The following is a 23,233-nucleotide window of genomic DNA, read 5'->3' on the forward strand; positions in this document are numbered from 1 at the left end:
AAGTCAGTTTTACATCCTGCTTAGCCACAAATGTTTTGCCCATGTGAGAAAAGCGGTACCTGTTTTTTGGAGCTGCCAATCCTTCACCAATTCCTGCAACTGTACAGAAGGACTGTCCAGTGCTGGAGACACAGATCCAGCCTCTCTACATTCTATTCACATCCTGTACAGTTGGCCTGTGTCAGTACCCAGTGGCCAGACAGCACTGGTTCCAGCCATGGGAATGAGGAAAGAGCGTGTTTTCATTGAATAATACCCTATTTCAACATTGCTGGGCAGGACTTTCCAAGAACACGAACTTTATGTCATGAATCCTTAAGAAGCAACTGCAGAGCAGAATGAGCTCAGTTTGGGGAGCTCAGCCCAGACCTGACTGAGCATCTGGGCTCCTCTGGCTCAGATCTTGCTTCCCAGCAGCACAACACTTATTTTTCTATCTAGGTAGATAGAATCACAGGATTTTATAAGCTCTAAAGAGTGAAGATATCCAATCCCTTGAGGCATTCAAGGCTAGGTTGAATGGTGCCCTGTGCAGCCTGATCTGCTGGGGGGGCAACCAGCCCATGGCAGTGGGTTGGAACTTGCAGGTCTTTAAGATCCCTTCCAACCCAAGCCATTCGATGATGCTATGATTCTAAGATGTCACACACATTCAGTCCATTTCAGCTTCCTACATTCGCAGTAGAAGTTAATAAAAAAATAATAATTAAAAAAATCTACAACTTATCTACCAAAATAAAATCAAATAAACTCTAGTGGTGAGAAAATGTTGAGCTTTGAAACACTGGCTTCCTTGGAGTCTTCACATTTTTCAGCATCCCTTTTGCAGTACTCCACAATGATTATAGGAGATACAATTAAAGCATACAATCTGAGAATGACTAGAAGCTAAAGTGTGCAGTTTCCTAGAAAGAGATTAACTATCTTAATTATCTGAGGACCTCATCAGAAAAAAAAAAAAAAAAAGTAAATTTCCATAGCTCTGGACAGGCAGACCTTGTGGATATTAGCAGTACTGCTGTTCAAAAGTTTACATAAATGACCTCTATCTCTTATCCCAAATGACACTTCTGCCCTTCCCACTCTCATTCTCTGCCATACACAAATACATACTGTCTAAAGCTGAAGCTTCTAGCCTTAGCAAAAGCTTATCTCACACAAAGAATGGGTGACAGCACCAACATACATTCCTATTCCTAAAAGATGACAACTAATGTTACTTTTGCATCTGTACATGTCTGAGATGAAGAGGACAGCAAGACTCACAGCGTTTACTTTTTCTTCAAAATCTTATTATCTTAACCTTTTCCATTAAGTTTCAGTAGTGGTAAACCAGCAAGGGAATACACATGGAAAACACACTTCCTTGGAAAAAGAGAAGTACAATTTCTATACAGTAGATGAAGTGACTTGGGATCAATTCCTGGTTCCTCTTCTGAGGAAATGTTTAGATCTGAAAACAGGATGGGACTGAAAAACTCATGACAGTAGAAGGAGTGTCCTTTGATGAGAAATGCCCCTGGAGAAGTGTTTGCAAACCCTCAGCATACTCAGATCAGCTTGCTGCTAGGACACACAGGGGTTTCAGGTACAGCAAAAGATCTATGTCTGAATTACTTGGTTTCTGCAGAGCTATATCCTACGACTAGAAGTGTAATCAATTCCTGAAATAAGCAACACAGGGAAAATGCATCAGAAATACACATAAAAGAATACAATGAGTAGAAGCAGCATCACAAATCTCACAGCCTGCAGTGCTTTCCTAAAGCCTAGCTCTAGAAGCCCAGGGGCATGCGGACCTGTGTATGAAACATCAGCTCTCAACAAAGAAAATTACTTTCAGCTTCTCATTATTGCATTTGAAAAATAAACAAAAAAATGTATGAAAATGTGAAAAAGCCCACACAATTAAAAGGTTCGGATTCAAAACATTCCAGACACATTACTAAAAATTGGATGCTTTTAAAATTTAAAAATGTTGTGGTCCAAGTGAAGAAGAGTTTTAAACAATTTATTCTCAATACAGTACCAGTGACCTTAATGAATATTGCTACTGGAAGAAGTATCCAGTAATCTTTTTAGCTGTTTGATCTAACACAAGGAGTGAAATAAAGCCAGCTCCCTGAAGCCTTTTCTGCATTATAGACATCTCAATCTATTCTGGTAGGAAGAAGGCTCTTTATTTACAGCAGTTCAATGAAAACTGAATTCTAGTCATCAGATCAGTTAGTCACTGGATGTTCCTTAAAGACACGTTTTAATTGCAAGCGCCTGTTTCAGTGGTCATCATATTAACATTCTGTTACTGATATCCCAGACGCAAAACACCTGGTAATGAGGAGATTTTCCCTAATTTACACAAAATTACATCTTGTATCATGAGAATACCCTCCAGAGGTGAACTAAATGAAGATATGCAGATCCACGTTCAATTTTACAGGCATCTTATTTTTTTTTAAATCTGATTTCATTCCAGTTGAAGTACAGTGCTCATAGACTTTCTCCATGCCTTTCTGAAAAGAAAAGGATGATGGAAGGTAACACAGAGTACAACTGGTTCAAGGCAGTGATTCAAACATCCAGGGGCACTTTGTGACTCAGAGTGGCCAGGATTCGATGCTGGCATTTAGATTTGGCTTCAGTTCCTTCAGCTTATCTTTAGGAGAACTAAAAGATCACTTGAGGGTGATCTCTTGTAAGCATCACCTTACAGAGGTCTCCTCCCCGTCAGTTCCATCCAGTGGCTTGGACTGAGACAGAATTGTGCCTGTTACCCTGGTAATATCTGCCAAATACATCAATACTCAGTAGAATTGTGTAATCAGTCACATATGTACAAAGAAACATTTGGATTGAATAAATGTGTCTCATATGGCAGGAGTCCCACATAATACAGCCAATAACATATATGGGAATAAAGAGTAAACAGCGCTAGTTGGCTTCAGGGACTGAAAAGGCCTGAACAATACTTACTGGCAGTGGCTTCCAGTCCCCATCATAGCAAAGCTGTGAATGCACACATAGTTCATCATTAGATGATATATCAGCATGATCTCTCCAGAGAGGAAGCCAATTACAAACTCCCCAAGTGTCAGGAGGGCAAAAGCAGCCAATACAGACTGCTTTGATCCTGACTGTTGCACTGATGAGAAGGCAGATTTTTTTCTTCACATAGCACAAATAAGATGAGGGCAAAGGACTACGTCACCAGTGAATTTGTATCTCCAAGATCCATCAGAGATAGCCTGGAACAATTAAATTCATGCAATGCACCTTAATCCTCTATTTCTATCAGAACCTGTTTCAGCTAACAGATTTGCAATGTTCAGGTCCCGTTGGAAGCACTAGCTCTGCCTGTAATAATGGGCAGATGACTTTAAAATAAAACAGAACTTGTGAAATGCCGCTCCTGATGAGCTTATCAGCCTCAGCAACCCAGGCTGGGAGGGTGCTCCCTGTTGTTTACCAGATCCAGGTTTAGAAAAAGAGAGAATCAAGCAATCACACATACTCCTTTAGGAAATCCATAAGACGTTTGGGACATACAGGTTAACAGACCTACTTCCTTCTCTCCCCCACTCCCGGAGAATTAAGTTTTAAATTTATTGTGTTCATATCACAGCCTCACTAGCGACGATCGGATCACTTCAGGAGTGCCCACGGACAGCCTGTGTAATTCTTAGTGAAAGTAGAAACGTTTGCACGGCCCTAGAGAGACCTTCTTCAGACAACCGAGGGCAAACTCATAAGCACTGCCTATAGCCTGCTCCGCGCTGCCAACCGCACCGAGACAAACCCTGCCCGGGTACCGTGGGACCACAGCGGGCAGCAGAGCGCTGGGCGGCGTGCAAGGGCGGGAGGGAGAGGGAGGGAGACGGGTCAGAGGGAGGATGTCCCGGGAGATGGGTGGGGAGAGACAGCGGACGAGCTGGGCTGGGCTGCAACGCCCCCCGCTATAAAGCGAGGGGCCGGGCAGCGGAGCGACAGGAGAGGCGCGGCCGGGAAGGGAGAGCCCGGCTAGAGCTGGGCGTGCAGCACGGCGCCGTGCCGCAGCCGTCGAGGCTGAGCCGTCCGCCCGTCGGTGTGCCCGTGGCAGTGCACGGCCTCTGCCGAGCCAGGTAAGGGGGGGAGGGCCCTCCGCGGCTGTGCAGAGAGCCCGGCCGGGAGCGAGCTGCCGGGCCCCGGGGGGGCAGGAAGGGGGCTGTGGCTCGTTGGGTAGGGTCGGGTCCGGCTGCGTTTGGGCATGGTTAGGATGGAGTTGGCAGACGAAGCACCTTATCCTGAATAAAATGCAGGCATTTAAGCCCCACGCCCTACCTCAAGAACCACTTGTTGAGCCAGCGCGTATTTATTTTGGAGACAGACGTCCCACACGTTCACAGCTGTGCCACGTGCATGAGCACTCCTGTCTTGTCACCAGCCTAAAGAGAAAGCCAAGGCATCTTCTGTCTGATGGCACGGCGCACAGCAGGTGCCTCCTCACCAGCCAGGCGCTCCCCAGCAGTCAGCTCTCCTACCCCTGGGTATAGGCAGATGAGCATTTCGACATTTCAACATTAATATTAATAGCATTTTCAACATTAATAGGTGAAATTCTGTAATACTGCCCTCCTACTGTCCATACATTAAAATCATTTAAATATCAGTTATTTACTGATACTGAAGCACTATTCTTCTGAGCAATTCCAACCATCAGATCACAGTACATACAAGCAGTAACTTTGCAGGATTCAATTTTGCCAATTTCTACACTTCTAACAAATGCACTAGAATTAATGAGTTGTATGGCAATAAATGACAGCAGGGTTCTGTCCAGAGCTTGCTACAGTTCACTGTAAATTTCCATCACTTCCATTAGTAGCAGTACTTGTTTTGACTGTTGTGTTACATAGCATGGGGCAGTCTACTAAACAGACTCAGGCAAGTTACAAGTCTCAAAAAGGGATGATGTCAAAAAGGGCTTATTTTTTATGTAGAGGCAGGGAGCAGGAGAAGAAGGGACTGTCGTACCTTTTCACCTACATGAACCCACACCACTAACATGATTAGATTTTTGCCAGAGCAAAGAGGACTAAGTATGGCCTGGAGCAGGTAATTACCATGGTGATCTAGGAGGGCTCTCATGGCTCTATTTTAGTGTCTGACAAATGTTTCACACCCCTGACTGCGTCAGTCCCTCTTGCTGGTTGCCGTCATAATCTTTAGATTGTAGCATCTTTCAAAAATATGAAGCCCTCAGATTAAGCTTTCATTCATTTATTAAGAATTTTAAACTATGTGCCTTTCCAGCAAGACCATGGTATTTGTCACTTTTCCCCTCTACTACTTTGAACTGCAGAGCAGAGGAATACCAGTCCTTTCTAGTTTATGTTGCTAGATAAGAAATAAAGATGTTCGGTACAATTCAGAGATGGAAGTCAAATTTATCATGAAATCATTAGTCTCATTCTCTCCTTACTTCTAGCAAGAGAGTGAATGGAAAAAGTTAATTTCTGCAGTGGAATAAGGCAAAAGTAGAACTATTTCCTGCATTATTGCTTGGAAAAAGTACCTTGCTTGGGTTGGACAGCATATGTGAAATGTGACTAGAAGTTATTGGCTTAAAACGTAGCAATTGCCATCCTGAAATCCAGTGCAGCAGAAGCGAGGGGAGTCCTGCCTTCCAGTTTGAAATGACACAATTCTGCAACCTGTTTGGAACAGGAAGATGCAAGATTTGCATGTGCTACCTACTGAATATGATCGTCTTTAATTATGATCAATATCTGAAAGTATCTAGAAATGCATCTCATTTCTTATTGCTACTGGTTACTGTACTGTAGAAACACAGACAGATGCTGAACGAAGATGGTGCTTTATTTACACTTCCTGGAATAATTCTGTTGAAAAATAGGGACTGTGTTTACAGACATGCAGATAGCAGTTGGAGAGCCTCACATGAAAAAATTCAGGTAGTGGACAGTGCATCTTCACTACTACTACTTTTTATCCTCTTTTCTATAAAGGAATACATCTAGTGAGTCTACTTGCACTTCCTGTGGTTCTTTGCTACAGATCTGTTTATTAAAGTGGTAATATAAAGCTGCATGAACTACAAACTCATAATACGCTGTTCTAGTTAAAATTTTATGCAGTTATAATCCCAGTTGAAGATGTTTTAAGGAGTCATAAATTACTTGTACTTGATCACTTTCATAGAATCACAGAATTGTAGGGATTGGAAGGGACCTCTAGAGATAATCTAGTCCAACTCCCCTGCCAAAGCAGCTCCCTATGTGATGTCCAGAAGCTACTAGTGTCACCAGAAGTATTCATAAACTGTCTTAGGATCATTGCTGTGCAAATCTTAGGACATCTAATCACACTGTGGGAACCATTCAATTGTTTCTTAATGGCTAGCACATCTCTTTGTCCTACACTTCAACTGTCCTTCTTTTGGGGACTTCATAGAAGTTCAGGTTCTGTCACGAGTTGGGTACTGGACATGGTTATTTGTGCATTAAATTAGATTAGATTTGCACAATCAACTACTATGACTCTCTCAACTTGGTTGATCTTGTGCTTTTTTTCCTATTTTATTTTTTTTCTAATAAGAGATTAAATAGACTAAAACTAAACCTGAATGTATTACGCACAAAAGCTGAGCTGGCAAATGGGTTATTAAGGATAGACCTCCTTAGGCAGTCTACCCTCACCTGTCTGCAACAGGAATATTGGCAAGCAAGCAACATATCTCCTCTGGCAACCAAAATGCTAACCTAAAGAGGTCTGAACAACAACCCAACACCCAAAGATATAATGAAGGTAGCTTCATTATTATGGGCAGGTAAGTAAAACAGCACAGACAAAACAGAGACTGCTTATTTAGTGTGAAATTGGATCATATCTATTCCAACAAATGACAGAACAAAAAGGAAAAGAGGAAGTGAAATAGGCACCAGTGTATTAATTCATCTGGATTCCAGTGCTAGCTAAAGATTAATTGTGCATCAGACCCCTTGCAAATTCTTGCATCTTCTTTTTAAACCATCATTTCTCTCCAGAGAGTATAATTTCAAAATCCTTTCAGATTTGCAAGCCTGGTAAGGCTCACAGTTGTGAGAGCTGGAACAGCCACGACAGGCCCATGGCAGCCTTTTTGCATTGTTTAGCTTAATCTCCAGGCTTTCAAGTAACCTCACTGCAATTTTTAAGCCTTACCTGGAGTACTGCTGATGCCTGTGCCTTATGTTCTTGGTTTTGTAACTGTTCTATTAGTAACACACTGTCCTTTTGCACTCATATTATGTGTTCTGCCATATGTTCCACTCAAATATTAATTAGTAATTTTGCTGCATTCTTGGGTAGTAGTAGTTCTGATTTTCTGACAGTTCCTCCTTTGGGAAGCTGTACTACTTTCAAGAAGTCAGCCTCCGCATTGCTAGGATCAAGTTTGAGAACCTAGGAGAGAGGAGTGCAGAGCATCACAGGGACATTATAAATATTCTGAAGACAAATGGAAAATACGTATTGCTTAAAAGTGAAGACATTTTCTTTCTTAACTCTTGTATGGTTAGTTAACATCACACTAACAGGAATAAAGGGGTTGCACTTAGTGAGAATCAAACCTAGCTAGTTATGAAGATGTGATGCAGACAGGTTGCACTCTAAAGGTGTGATATTTTTTTCCAAGTGAATCAGAGAGCAGTTCTAGCATTAACATTTTACACGAAGTTGAACATTTTGCATGCAAGCTCTAGTTCAAACACACTAAAAAGTTTTAAATAGACACAGCAGGGTTTACAGTTCAAGTATAAATGTGTATGGACCTCAGACAGGAGGTCCAGACACTGCATTCTGAAGATCAGAAAGGTTCCAGTGGAGCTGTTTTTCCATATACTGTAGCTATTGCACAGAAAGTTACTAATCTTGGTGTCATTCTGTGCCACATCTCTCTGGTCTCAAAAACCCTGCAGCAAAAGCAAGCCAGTAAGCTTTTGCTAACCTCAGTGGTTTGATTCAATTTCTATCAACAAATTTGTCGCTTAAAATCACTTCCACCAATAGTCATTGTACTCAGAACACTTATACTGTGTTGTATAACATCTTTTAAGACTTACCCTTTGCCTCCCTGCAGCAAAATTGACAGATGTATTCTAGAAGAATGTGTTATTTTTTGAACATTTTGGGGAATTAACAAATCTGATGAAGGAACACAAGAAGTTATATCTGCACCTTTTTTTTATATATATACCTGCACTGTAACAAGCAAGTGAAAAGGGGTTATCTTAACTGTAAATCCTAACAGCTGTGACTGTTTGAGACAAAGTGCACATGAAATAAAATAGCTGGTCTAATGATTTACTGACTTACCCTCAGATAAATGATGGATTAGACTAAAATTACTTGGAGCTTTCAACTGAATTGCAACTAAGGGTAGGAAAATACCATGCTTAGAGTGACATGCTGTTAACTATTCTCTGTTGTACCATCATCTGAAAGAACTACAGATTTGGGGGTGTTAGGCATCTTTTACAATTTTCATTCTATTTGGTTTTTGCTTGATAGCAAAACCATCCAGGTATCCACTATATAACAACACTAGCTAGAATGCTTGGTTACTATTTGTGGTGTTTATCTACTTTTATTGTAGTTGAGTAGCATTTCTCTTATAGGCACAGAAAATGGGTAATAACTGAAGACTACCTCTCAGCAGGAAAGTGAGATCAGATTGGCAATGAGTGGCATGATTGAAGACAAAAAGCCAGCTTCAGCACAAGGTAACGTTGGCAGTATCTAAAACTGGTACTGAATTTGGGTAGGGTCAATATTTAGACATAATTTCACTGTCTGAGGTAAAGGCTAATATTAGAGTTAAAGGCAGAACAAAGAGTGATTTAACTAAATGGCTGTTTTCAGCTAAATCATCTGATCCTTTATTTCTGGGTCATACAATTTTGTCAAATTCAGATCAATAGTTGGCTAGTGGAATCTAATACTCAGTAGATGAGGAGCAGGAAAAAAACACAAAATAAAACAGCATTCCTGAGTCCTCTCAATTTTCTGCAAATTGAGAGGATTACATTGAATGAGTGCAGTGTGCCTCAGCTTTTTTAGCAGAGAGGGACTCATGCAAATAGTAAAGCATTCCAGAAAACCACTGAACAGCTGTACTTTTATATTGGGCTTACGCAAGAGAGAAAAATGCACTAGTTGACTTTCCTAAAAACATTCTGTTGACAATTATTCTCAATTTAACCCCCCCTTTAGAATTATTACAGCCTGGACAGACCCTTTGCTTGAAGCAGCCAGCACATAACGTACAAAGATGCAGACTGAACTTGTTTATTCAGAAACCATGCATACCCCTTTCAGTCTAAGTTTGTAAGATGTATGTCTCCTTCTCAGTTTCTTTACAAAAATTGTTTTTTAGCTTTTCTCCTCTCCTGTAACCTCAAGCTAAATGATTATACAATTTTCCTTTCCTCTCTATGAACTCAAGAGTGAGTCAGCTACTACTCTTGGTAGTTGCCCAGAAGTTTCTCCCTTCACAGGTACTGTACTTCACATGGGGCAGGACTGTAACTCTTCTCTAGATATGTCTGTTTTACTATTGCCTATGTTAACTAGACAGCAGCAGCTTACCATAGGACATTTGCACTTTCTCTCAAATCAGGCTTTACTCAGGTAAAAAAATATATATGTACACATGTGTTTTTAATAAAATATATTTTAAAAGGGGCTAAAAGTACATGGTTACCATGCTGTTCCATTTCACCAAGAGTTTTTATGCATACCGTCAGAAAAAAGTCATGTCAGTGCAGGGCAGCCACACATCCCTCACCTCATTGATGGTTTTCCTAGCAGTGAAGTAGAGCTCGTATGGTACCTTTTGGAGGGCACAGTGCTATCTTCCCAAGTTATGTTTGCTTGAGAACCAGGAGTGCTCTTGACTGAGGATGCAATGATTCACACCATATGAGATTACTTTTGTGGTGTTTTTTGTTTGTTTTTAATGGTTTTGGTTGTTTATTTTTATTGGATTTGGGTTATTTGGGGAAGGGGGAGCAGGGTGGGGCAAGTGTAAGCCACCTTTTTGGAATGTATAATCCTTGGTTTTGTTATCTCTCTTGTTTGTACTCAGTACCCATAAGGGGAAATTCTTAGAGCCAGAATGGTAAAGAGAGTTCACTAATTAATTTTATTTTCAAAACAAATGAGCAAGTTTTGCATTTAAAAAAAAAACAAAACAGGAAATAAGTTATACACATTTGGCAGAACATCTATTTTGCTATCATTCTATTAAGCGTGCAGCTTTCCAGACAAAGCACTAGGGATCACAGTGTCTGTTTTTTTCATGGTCAGTTAAGATATTCTACAGTGCTTTGAATTATGGTATCCGTATCTGAGATTTCGTGCTCTTTGATTAACCCCTTACCAACTCAGTAGTCCAGCTGACTTGTATTTAAAAAAAAATCAGATACATTGCTTATCTTTATGTTTGGCTGCTCATCAGATTTTCTCCTAGTGCCCCTAACAGGAGTTTTGTTTAAGTGAAAGCATGACTGGGCCTGTATGTTCTAGTGTTATACTTACTAACAGGTACAATGCCACTAATTTCTCCTGGGCTTAGCTGCATTACCATTTTAAAAGATTTGGGGGGGGAGAAAGGGAGGGGAGGTGTCTGAATAAACTCTTGTACTTCAGCAGTTACCCATACTATTTTCTTTCCTTTCTGCCTCTGGTTTCCTTTTTTCTGACCCTAATGAGGTATTCATTAAGAAGCCTCCATGCTGATCCTTTGCTTTTAATCTTTTAACTTTTCCCTCCAGGCTGTTACTAACATTCTCATTTAAGGAAAAAAAGTCTTTTCTGAGGCAGATTGCCATAGTGCAGTATTTTCCCACCATAAGAATATCTAAATTAATAATATAACAAAAATAATCAAGAGTCTCAATCAGACCCAGTGAACCAAATCCTGTTATGCAGCACTGAATTATGACACATGGAAAACAAAGCTTCATTTGAGCATGGGCGTTGAAATCTAACATTCATTTCCTTACACAGAAATTCACAATATGCTTGCTTTTGCTTTAGAACTTCTCCAGTAAGAAAAACACCATTTTTCACAACAAAGTCAAAAGAAAAAGTGCTCAGCGTAAGATTTGTTATTCCCCAGAGCCATAACGCCTTGACTGGCAGGAAGTTTTATAGGAGTCACCAGCCATGATACTAGAAATGCAGTGCTATACTAGCTAACGTGGAAGTTTTAACTAATGGGACAGATGCTTTGACATGTCTTTGACCACATATGAATGCTGCATCTGCATGAATGCTTCTTTTTCAGCTATTGTTTTCATTATTAAAATAAAACATTATCAGGTAATTTAACCACTTGTGATAGGTGAGAAACAGGAGTGCAATTCAGTAGAGCTTTTCAGTGAAAGAAAGCCTTTTTAGATAGGAGTGTGCAAATTTTTTTTCCTCTCCCCAATTTTGACAAAATAGCTGTTGGTGCAGATGAAAATGCCTGTTATTGCCCTGCACAATGCATTTCTCAAACTTGAGAAGTGTCCTCTGGCTTATTATTTATTAACTTTCATTTTTCTGTATATTTATGTATGCTTTCTGTATTTTCAGGTGAAAAAAGGTAGAACTAAGAAGTACCATGTACAGACAGGACTGTGTGTTAGACATACAGAGCTCTTAGATCCCCCAAGGCTCCACACAGATTTAGCTTACTGGCAGGAAGAAGTCTTTTTGCGGAGTAGCATATAGGATTAAGGCCTCACCCACAGCACAGTATTTCAGTACCTGTCAAAATGTTGCTGATTTGCTCTACAACTTGGAGGAAGTTAATGCACAAAAGCTCTTGGAGCACCTTCCTTACTGTTTTACAAGAAAGTACAGAAACACAGTTCTATCACTTCTGTCACAGGATCTTCAATCCTTTCAGGTTCCACATTTCTTTTTTTTTTTCCAAAAAGTTTTAAAAATTTGCAGTGAGAATATTGTGCCATAAACAGGCATTACCACAACACAAGTTTCTTCAATAAAACTAGACAATGAGAGAGTGACTGAAGTACAAACAAGTTAACCGGTTAAACTGAAAAAATGAGATCATATGAATAGGAAAAGAAATCCAGGAAACTCACCTTTCCTCAAGCATCTGATGTGAGCTCAGTTTGATGATTTCACGTGCACCATTTCAGTGGTGTTCCCTTTCAGTCCTCAGTTCCATAAAGGTAGCTGTGTGTGTACTGTTTCTTCCTGCTAGATCCAGTTCTGGCCACAGCAACGCTTGGAACAAGTGGTACCTCCTATTTATATATGGAGCTGGAAGCATTTTCTCTATATTTTCAGACACCTTTAAGAAGATAAGATCTTCAGGCTAAACCCATAGATATCTCAGTGCTGCTCAAAACATTGTCTCATCCTCAAGCAACAGTAGATGAGAAAGGCTCTTATCTTGCCTTCAGAGCAATTTGTGGAAGCGGCCTTTACTTCACAAAACATGATTAGCCTCCAGATAAAAGCTATGTTTCACTGACCCAGTGAAACCAACGAGTGATATAAACATACTGACAGCAGAACTAAGGATGCACTTAAGATATTCACTTCAGTAAGTGTGAATGATCGGAGACTGATGATATTCCCAAACAACATGGAAAACTGTATCTCCTTATTGAGCCCTGAGTGCTCTGCACTATTTCTCCCACATCTTGGGAAATAAAAAAAGTAAAAATGGCAGACTGCTATTTTCATACACTTCTGAAAGTATCCGCAAGATTCAGTGAAGGGCACCACATAGCTTTAAAGACAGAAACTAATTAATAGGTATATGAAACACCCAGTAAATCAAACTGTGATTTTTACACATGATCTGAAAGGATGTCAGATATTTCACATGCAGTATCTAGTCTTCTATTAGAAAAGGGCATAAGTGTTTTGCAGTGCTTTTTTACTTCACTAAGTCCTCCCCCACCTTATCTCTCCAAAGCCTTTTTAATGTAAGCCTGAAACATAGATCTGAATCAAGCCAAGAATTAATAACAGCTCCCTTATGCCTCAGGTTGGCAGAGTTCACTGTAGAAGTTTATAGTTCATTCTCCGTGGAAATAACGATGCTAATAGATGCATGATGTTAGGTGTCCAGAAGCTACATTTGGATAGAATGTGCACTGCTGTGCAATTAAAAAAATACTTTAAAACTTCTTACTCTGTGCAACTAAGCTATCAAAATATAAACTTAAAATTCATCAAATTATTTAACTTGCTCTTAGCAAACCTGAATTTGATTTCTGTCTTTTATTAAAAATAATCACATGGGACACACTATATTTTATATAGGCAATTCTGGCTGCAATAAAGGAAACGTGTTAATCCACTCGTTTACTGTCATTTAGAGAAAGTAACCGTGCAGCATGTAACCTTTCACAGCTCAAACTAATCTCACTTTTATTCGTTCTGGGACTCAATGGCTTCATTCCTGTTAACTGTGGACTCTTTTGGGTACTTCCAAGTGCCTAAGGGTACTACATAACGAGACATCACATCTGAAATTATGAATATACACTGAACTGTATCTTTAGAATAAAACAGCATCTTCCATTAACCAAAAATTTTTGAGGGGTAATGTTGAAAACCTTAGAAGTTCTAGAACTAATGTGATTTGAAATACACTTTTCTCTTTTTTGGCAGTATACATTAAATGGGGCTGTTAAAAAAAAAAAAAAAAGAAGATTTGATAAGTCCCTGATAAGTAATCTTTAGGTTTGCCTGCTGATTATAAATATTTTTTCTCTCCTTGTTGGTCACCAGTCTTCCTTTCTGGTAAAATTAATTGATAGAATAGTAATGCAAAAATAATCCATGCTGATGGGTAATGCCCTCATTTTGAAATGTTGATATATCCAATTGTCTTCTGTCTTTTAGAGAAAAAGTGACAATTTTTCACCCTGTGCTATAAACAAGAAGAGGGACTTCTGCTTCATCTCATTTTTAAAAAGGAATTCAGGTATAGGTTAATAACCTAAATGAGAGAAAGAACTTCATTGCTGACAAGACAGCTGAGAAAGTGTCCTGGGACATGGAGATATCACTTAGAGATTCCATTTTCAGACATCATCATCTCAGAAGCTTTACCTTTTGATGTTTAGTTTAAGGACACTGAACTAGAAGTCTTAAGCTAAGAATTTATCTTACTTTCTCATTTTATTTATTTTTTCATAAGTTACTGCTACATGGATAACTTCACATTCCTACCTCTTAAGGATATACAATACATCTAATACTTAAATCATACTAAACACTAGAGAGTTTGCAATACATTGTTACAGTCTTGGTCGAAGAATGAAAACAGATCACTCTTAAGCATAAACAAGGAAGGAAGAGATCAAAGTTTCATGGAAAACTGTGTGCTACCCAGATTGGCTACATGATCAAGCCAGAACCAGTGATCTATAAACCTCCACCTCACCAAAATTTCCAAGAAATTAGATAAACACACTGCATGCTGAGAATGTTAGTCTTTCAATGTTTTGAAGTCCACATGTCCACTTATTGAACCCAAGAATAGTTTTCCTCCCATTAACAGAAAACTAAATTGTGTGTGTACATAGGAAAAACTCCCAGAAAGCAGTGTTTACTGCTAAGTCCAAACCTGAAAAACCAGAAAAATGAAATATATGAACTAAAATACTTCTGGCATTTTATCTATTCATAATGAATGGTCTGTGGACAAATCAACAAACTTCTGTAAAAAAAAATCATAACCTTAAAATTGCAATGCTAGCATTCTAGTGAGGTTGAGAAATTTTAGTGCAGTTGAGCAATGCTTCCTTGGCTCTAATATAGGCAAATACAACTTTATAGAAACATATATCAGAATTTCCCAATTCTTGGGGAAAGAAAAAAAACAAAAACACAGATGAGGGAATTGGTAGTTAACTGTGGCCAAAGAACCAAATTGCATGTATAAGTATTTCCAGTGTTTCTGGAACCTGAAAGTACGACTAGAGTACAAAAAGTTGTCCAAGCTTTCTCTTCCCATACTAACAGTAACATCTGTGATCTTACTGCAGTGTTAGCTGTTGGAAAGGGCATAGAGAAAGTTTGTCACATATTACATAGTAGTATTGCTAAATGCTTTATCAAAGCTTACAGAGCTTTAATAAAGATGTTGCTTCTCTGAAGCCAATATTTTCCTGTTTAAAAAGTTCTTCAATTGTAAGGACTTGAACTGGGTCATAGCGTCCTAGAACAAGAACAAATCTCTTGCACCCCATGCAAGAGCAGGGTACTTTTCTCCACTGCCTTCAAAACTTTGGGGATTGACAGAAGACTCTTAGGGCTGCTTAAGAACAGAAGCTGCAGTGACAAGACTGGCCTTGGTCCCAAAACTGTCACCTGCAGATGACTTGGATAATGTAAAGTTTATTCCCTCTCTCTTTCAAACAAATGTGGTCAGAAGGTGCCCTGGTAATAAACCTACCAGCATGATCACAGCCTCAATTGATTGAGGTCCTGAAGCATTTTACAGGTTCTAGATATCATAGAACCACAACTTAGTTTCTAATATGGACGACTGTCTTAAAATGGGAAAATACCTTAAAAAAAATACATTTTTAAATTTAGCTTGAAAGCTTTATAGTTTAACTACATATGTCTAAAAGCATCAGGGCCTTGCTTCACGACTTACTAGTGGAAGAACTGGACTGAAGGTCCGCAAGAACAGAAACATGCTAGAATGAAGGAAATTTGATAATAAGCTAGTAATAAAAGAAATTATAAATGAATCACATGGTATGTTATACTTTACATAAATACAGATGTTTTTGATAGAATTTGGTTTTGTGTTTGCATGTTAAATAATCTTTAAGTTGGTATTTGAAAAATGATGGCACTTGAATAGGAAATAAATAGGAAATACAGACCTCTAGTGGTCAAAATATACATTATACTAGTTCACAATTCAAATATCACTGTGCTTAACTGTTATTTTCCTCCACCTCTTCCTAAAACAAAGCATTCAAAGTCACAGCCTCCTGCCTGATTCTACTATTCAGTCACTCTGCAAGCACTGATATTTCCAGATGAAAACATTATTTCACCTTTTTCTTACATAAAATTTATGTCTAAAATTTAGTAAAGTTGAAAGATAGATGGAAAGCGATGGGGAAGTGTGCAGTGCACACCTCACCTCTGTGTGATTCAAAATTGCAGTAAAGTAATAAATCATAAATAAAAGTTTAATTGCCACATGTGTTTTGCTTGCACTGTGTTAAGTTAATTAAAATTTATTTTAGATCATTGTCCCACTGCTGCAAAACACAAATATGGATGATGCTCCACCTGCCTTATGGAATAAGTAAGAGTAATTGAGTACTTTCTCCAGAAGTACCAGAGCATACTTCTGAAGCAAAAAGTTAAGTACCTCACTATGACTCAGGCACTTAGTAAAGCACCACAAAATTGACAGCAGTTTCAGTGGAGTGGCAGTTGCTTTATGCAAGTCTCAACAGGAGCACAGCTATACAGAGAAGATGCACAGCCAGTTACGAGGTTCCACAGATGCGGCTTGTTCTCATATCAAACCACTTGCACAAACTGCAAAAGCAACACCCAACTTGACAGTTACAGATAGGGATCTTTTGAAGCCTACTTCTGTTCTTGCTGCTCATGAGCCAACACACAGACAGAGTTCCAGTTCCACACTGCCTGCTGCAGTTACATTTCAGCAGTATGTTGGCTTATTGTCACTCACCACGAAGTCAGACATTGACTTCTGTGGAAGAAAGTAGCACTGATACAGGAGGCCTGGGCACACTGCAAGGCTCCAGTAGTGTCCTTTTACTTGCCTAAGTGTTTGCATTGCTCTCCCTCTTCAGTTCACTTACCAACTGTAGAATAAAAATACTTCTGCAGGCTATGAGTGGGGAAAAAACTGACTGTTAGAAGAGGCAACAAAAGAACTTGGAGTAAGGTACATGTACAGCTTTGCAGAATGTCTGGCCTCTTCAGACTGGTCACATCAGTCGCAGGGCTCTAAAGCAGTAGTCCTTCTCCCAGCTCTGAAGAATGGTTTTATGATTACATGAGCACAGGCTTTCTGCAAGAATATTTGCTCAGAGAGACAGGAACTGTACTCTATTTTTTTCTTATGTTCATTTATCTTCTAAATCTGTATTTGTTAAACAGTACTAATTTTCTCTGGATGGGTTCCTACTCCATTTGGTGCAGGGTATTTGTGGAATATGAGCTTGGTACTGCTCAGGAACTCCAGGAAGGCAAGGGGCTGAAGTGGGCACATCAAGTGGAAATAAATACATTTTTAAAAATACTGTGAACAAGGGGGCTGCAGTGCTGGGTAAGAAAAAAAAACACAGCAAGGTAAAGCATTTGGGAAGCATCATTTGTTTCTCGTCAAGTAGGAAAAGATTATAAGAAATAAGAAAAGGAAGGGGGGGCTGAACTCTCAAGGAAAAATGCTTGTACCACAAGAAAGTAAACGTAGTTAAGATATTGAACATACTGTTCTGAACATTTTACAGGCTCTTCTTTCTGTGTAATAATTTTATATAAAATTAGAATACATCATCCTCCAACATGGTAATATCATCTAATTTGTGAGAAAAGTAAATAATCCACCTACCATCAGAACAAAAAAATCTCCACATTTCCTAATGGTACGGTGGCAGGGTTGTTCAGTCGTAGTTTACTTAGTTTGTGTTAAAGCAAATATTAAAAACACATTTTTGTTTAAAAACTGACATGTGACATCTGCTTACCTATTTATATCTGACAAAGTTCTCACAGAAAGCCAGAGTCAGTGTGATCTTATCTTTCAGCAAGCAGAGTGCTGTTTACCTTGTTCAGGCCTGGCATTCCTTGTTTTTTCGACAGGCAGTTTAATTAGGATGCGTGTTCACCCAACAGAAGCAATGAATGGAATGGTAAATAATAGTTGGTAGAGCAGTCTGAAGCATTTCATTATCAGTGACTCATTATAATCACTGTAATTAAAAAAGATAAAAGGTCAAACAGGACAGTAACATACAACAGGGGTTTGCTGCTCACCAGATAATTTGCTTTAAGATTGATGTTGGCACGCCATTCACAATCACATCAATTCAGTCTTTGCAGAAAAAGCTCCTTCCGTATAAGCCTTCAAATGATCCAATTATCATTATGTTAACTCAGGTCATTTAAGATGTTTTAAATGGAATTATCTATGTGCACAGTTTCAGTACTTGCATTTAAGTGGCCAGTGGTTTAATCTGTTGTGAATTCTAGGAGCTGGAAGTTGCACTAACCACCTATTTCTGCAACACTTTCAAACAACATGCAATACTTCCTACATGGAAACATCTGCTTTATATAAAATGTTTATAATCATTAGTCTTAGACTTAGAGGTCTTTCTCAGCCTCAACTGGGCCCTGTCTACTTTACTGCAGGCCTGATTTGCAATGCTGACCATTCGTTTCATAGTGAAAACTTTTGACCATTATCTCAGTGGCTAAATAAGCAAAGGATATAGAATCATAGAATGATTTGAGTTGAGAACATTAAAGATCATCTAGTTCCAACCCTCCTGCCACAGGCTGGGTTACCGCCCATTAAATCAGGTTCTACATCAGGTTACCCAGGGCCCCACACAACCCAGCCTTGAATATCAGTGCTAGCAATGAAAATAATAAGCAACTGCCTCCTTAACAACACAGCCCACACTACTGAAACACCAAGTATCTTTCTGAACATATACTGTTCATACAAAAGGGACTTTACAAGGTTTTTTGTTTGTTGTAAAGCCAGTATATTTCACTTAATCTTGTTTTCAGGCAGCACAGACTGGGTTGGGCTGACAGCTGTCAGGATCCTGCAGACAGCAATAAAAATTACTCTGTGATAATAGCCATTGATTTTTGTTTCTATTTTTTTTTTCTTTTTTTTCTTTTTTTTTTTTTGTTGAGGGAAGACTGGCTGTTTATTCACTCTGGAAAAGGTTTAGTATCAGACTCACAGCTAAAGTCATAAATCATTAATAAGGAAGTTAGTCCTGCAAAACACACAAGCCCTGGCAAACCAAATGGGTGCTGTGCTTGTACAATTTTTTATACAATTCATGTGGTCTACAAGTATTTTCTTTAAGGCTACAACTTCAACTCTTTGGTACACAAATTAGTAGCACGAGTTGTGCTTCCTCTAACATCCTCAGACTCTATTTCTGCAGTTACTAATTTACAACAAATAAGCAGAAGCCTAGATTTTCACAGATTGTTTTTTTGGGTTTTTTTGGTCATTCATAGTTAAATGTCATAGTTCTAACACAGACAGAATTTAGGTAGCTTCTGAATATTTAAGGTTACTTACAGTCCAACAGAACACTGTTCACTTTAGAGGTCAAAATAAGAACTCTGTCTGAATTCATTTCTTTGTACTTTATGTACACAGTAAAACAGTATTCAGAGTTAAGCATAGTTTCTGAGATATCCAGATAGCTTTGCTTGTGAGATATAGCACTTGATTATAGGAAAAAAATCTAAATAAAGACTCTGAATGTACAGCTATCTGCTATTTTGAGTCTATTATTTTTAATCACATTAACCAGTTGTATTTTAATCTGGAGCCTTGTTCAAAAATTGAAAGAAGTCCACTGAATACTTTTAGTGTAAATGAAAACTAACAATGTACAGCCAACTCGTAACACTCTTACCTCTGTTGTATTGTGCAAGGTCTACTTTAAAATAGAAATCAGTTGAGAAAACACTGAAAAACAGCTCTATAGCTCTCCCTCCCCTCCTTCTCAGCCCTCCCTTTATTTATTTCAAAGGCATTGAATACTTTTGAATTGACGCTCCCTGACTTTTAGGATGAGAAGGAATGGCCTTCAGTTGCACCAGGGGAGGTTCAGGTTGGATGTTAGGAAAAATTTCTACACTCTTGATAAAGAACGTCCAGGCTGTCCAGGGTGGTGGTGGAGTCACCATCCCTGGAGGTGTTCGAAAACCATGGAGATGTGGCAGTGAGGCACGTTGTTAGGGAGCAGTATTGGTGATAGGTGGATGTCTGAACTAGATGATATTAGAAGTCTTTTCCAACCTTAATGGTCCTATGACTGGTTTAGCTGATTTACATTTATCAGTCTAAGATGGTGGCTGTCTGCTTTCCCAGTATTTTCAAGAAGCTGTAATGGTCAGCAGATTATCAAGACATCAGTTATAGAAAAAGAATTTTCCCCTCACTTTTTTATTCTTTGGTTGATTTGGGCCCTTTTTTTTTTTTAATTATTGTTACTTATTGCTTAACTGTTACATAGCGCACGGCTAACTTCCAGGTCCCTGTAGAGTCAGAATAAAGCTCTTGCTATAGGTATTGTAGCAAAGCTGTAATATATAATCCAGTCTTTCACTCCAAATCAGGAAAGAGCAAAGTAAAAGGAACTGCTGGTTCCATCTACCTGCCTTCCAAACAAAAACGATTCTACAGAAACACAATGTGAATTTCCTACTCAAGCCAATGCAAATTCCAGACAGATAAGTGCTTTGTAGTTGAGGCAACTCCGCAGAGAATGAACTGCAAGTTCACAACTTGAAGGTTGAAGACTAGATTACTGCTTCTATTAAAAGACAGAAAATAACCTTACCTTCATGTTTTTGGAAGAAGATTTCACAGATGAGGGTAAGATGTGGCCCAGAAATTATAAAATTGAGGAAAAGCATGAGACACCTGTAGCATTAGCTATATAAGAAAAGCACGTGGAAAAAAAGCCAGGAAACACCAATAAATTGTATATTTACAAGTATAAATTAAAAGGGCAAAAAACTGTTTCCACTACTTTCCATTTTTTCCTCTGTTCCTCAGGAAGAGTAGTGATTAATAACGGGGTGCCTATAACCCAGTTTTCAACTTAGAGGCATAGTCAGAAGTCAGTTAATGAGAAGCAGATCAATTGCTGACTATTCCATGTCTTATGAGTAAGCAATGGAATTTGCTACAATGAATTGCATCCTCATTAATTAAATCCCCAAAATTAAATAAAATCTTGAGGTTTAATTGAAACTTATTAAAAAAAAAACCCTAAATCGTGAACTGTTTTTATTTCCTCTTTTTGCCCCCCCCTCCCCCTCAGGTTTGATCTTCACATTATTTCCCTGAAACAAGGCCACAGGAGAAGAAATCAAGATGGTCCCAAACTATTCTACTGAAGAAACTGTTAAGAGAATTCATGTCGACTGCCCTGTTTCAGGAAGGCACAGTTACATCTACATTATGGTTCCAACTGTTTACAGTATCATCTTCATTATAGGCATATTTGGAAACAGCCTGGTCGTTATTGTTATTTACTGCTACATGAAATTAAAAACCGTGGCCAGCATCTTTCTGCTAAACTTGGCACTGGCTGACCTGTGTTTTTTAATAACTCTGCCACTCTGGGCAGCCTACACAGCCATGGAGTACCAGTGGCCTTTTGGCAACTGTTTATGCAAGCTAGCGTCAGCAGGAATAAGTTTCAATTTGTACGCCAGCGTGTTCCTACTCACGTGTCTTAGTATCGACCGCTACCTGGCCATAGTACATCCAGTGAAGTCACGAATCCGTCGTACCATGTTTGTTGCCAGAGTGACTTGCATTGTCATCTGGCTCCTTGCTGGTGTGGCCAGCTTGCCTGTCATCATTCATCGTAATATATTTTTTGCAGAGAACTTGAACATGACAGTCTGTGGCTTTCGATATGACAACAATAACACAACTCTGCGGGTTGGGTTAGGTTTATCCAAGAATTTGCTGGGATTTTTAATCCCTTTTCTCATCATACTAACAAGCTACACCCTGATTTGGAAGACCTTGAAGAAGGCATATCAAATTCAAAGAAATAAGACCAGAAACGATGACATTTTTAAGATGATCGTGGCAATAGTATTTTTCTTCTTCTTTTCCTGGATTCCTCATCAAGTGTTCACTTTTTTGGATGTATTAATTCAATTACATGTAATAACAGACTGCAAAATCACCGATATTGTGGATACAGCTATGCCCTTCACTATTTGCATTGCTTACTTTAACAACTGTTTGAATCCTTTTTTTTATGTTTTCTTTGGAAAAAACTTTAAAAAATACTTCCTTCAGCTAATAAAATACATTCCACCAAATGTCAGCACACATCCAAGTCTCACTACCAAAATGAGCTCCCTCTCATATCGACCACCAGAAAATATACGGTTGCCCACTAAGAAGACTGCTGGGTCTTTCAACACTGAGTGATTCATTACACTATATACTTTCTTTTCTCCAAACAATGTTGTGCACGAAACAGCAAGAATGACAAAATCCATCTGCAGTCCCAGTCATCACAGTTTACTGCTCATTATAGAAACATTAGAAAAATCACACTATAAAGATTTAGCAGTAGCGTTCTATTTTACATTGTGCAGAGGACTGCCTGACTTTCATTTTGTTTTACTTTGTTGAAAGAGACATACATGGTAGGACAGGTACATCAGAGTTTGCCAGAATCCTGCCGTTTGCTCAAGACTACAGAAGATCTCTGAACTTAAAGGAAAAGCTTTTGTAAGCAACGGGAATTACGAAGAACCTGTTTTGCACTCGTGAGCCAAGTTTTGTTTCAAGAGCTGTTGGAACTACACTGCTTGGTTTAGGGTTTGTGGTTTTGCTGTTGTTACTTCATAGGCTGTTTGTTGTGTTTTGTTTTCTTTTCTTAAATGAGTCATGTCATTGTATTTATAATTTGTTTTCCAAATATATGCTTTATCTACAGGCCCAATTTTCAACTTAAACTGAAATTTAAGGACCATGAAACTGGCCTAATTCTGATTTGTGCTACTATTTTCCATTTTTAAATAGCAAAATATCATAATATATGCAATAAAATGCAGGTTTATTTATTAAATATAGAATAAATATATTTTTAGATTTATACTGATAATTAGAGATTTCAAATGTTTCTTCAAACGCTTTATCCCAGTATTTTTATATTAGTAATATATACATACAGACACATAGTTAGGGTTTTTCCTCACTTTCCTCCACGACATGCCATACTGACTCTGAAAAAACACTGCTTATGGGATGGGTTAACTCCATGCTTTATGTAACTGTTTGAAAACAGAAGTTGAAGGACAGAAGCAATCAGAAACCTTTAGGCTATTTTTGTAGGATAACCAGAGTACTCTATGGAACAAGTACCAAACTGAACGGATCTCCTCAGTTTTCAGAAGTGTTGGACATTAAAGC

At 38.7% G+C, this 23,233-nt stretch overlaps 1 protein-coding gene across 3 annotated transcripts; it reads left to right on the top strand.

Annotated features, from left to right (window-relative positions):
• Positions 1-4,033: 4,033 nt before the first annotated feature.
• Positions 4,034-23,169, top strand: AGTR1 (angiotensin II receptor type 1). 3 transcript variants are annotated; one of them, XM_065747772.1, is made up of 3 exons: positions 4,034-4,118; positions 8,655-8,759; positions 21,111-23,169. In XM_065747772.1, exon 3 carries the CDS (start codon positions 21,164-21,166, stop codon positions 22,241-22,243), a length of 1,080 nt encoding a protein of 359 aa, XP_065603844.1. In that variant the 5' UTR covers positions 4,034-4,118; positions 8,655-8,759; positions 21,111-21,163; the 3' UTR covers positions 22,244-23,169. The 3 variants fall into 3 exon arrangements, with proteins under 3 accessions (XP_065603844.1, XP_065603845.1, XP_065603846.1); XM_065747773.1 differs by having other exon boundaries at positions 4,040-4,118; positions 8,693-8,759; XM_065747774.1 differs by lacking the exon at positions 8,655-8,759 and having other exon boundaries at positions 4,040-4,118.
• The last annotated feature ends 64 nt before the right edge of the window (positions 23,170-23,233 follow it).

The sequence above is a fragment of the Cyrtonyx montezumae genome, unplaced genomic scaffold (assembly GCF_038088225.1).
Source record: "Cyrtonyx montezumae isolate F1298 unplaced genomic scaffold, pur_monq_1.0 scaffold_5, whole genome shotgun sequence".
NCBI classification, from domain to species: Eukaryota; Metazoa; Chordata; class Aves; order Galliformes; family Odontophoridae; genus Cyrtonyx; species Cyrtonyx montezumae.

Bases quoted from the DNA above. Each gene is read 5' to 3' on its own strand.
- AGTR1 (XM_065747772.1), top strand. From the start codon at position 21,164: ATGGTCCCAAACTATTCTACTGAAGAAACTGTTAAGAGAATTCATGTC.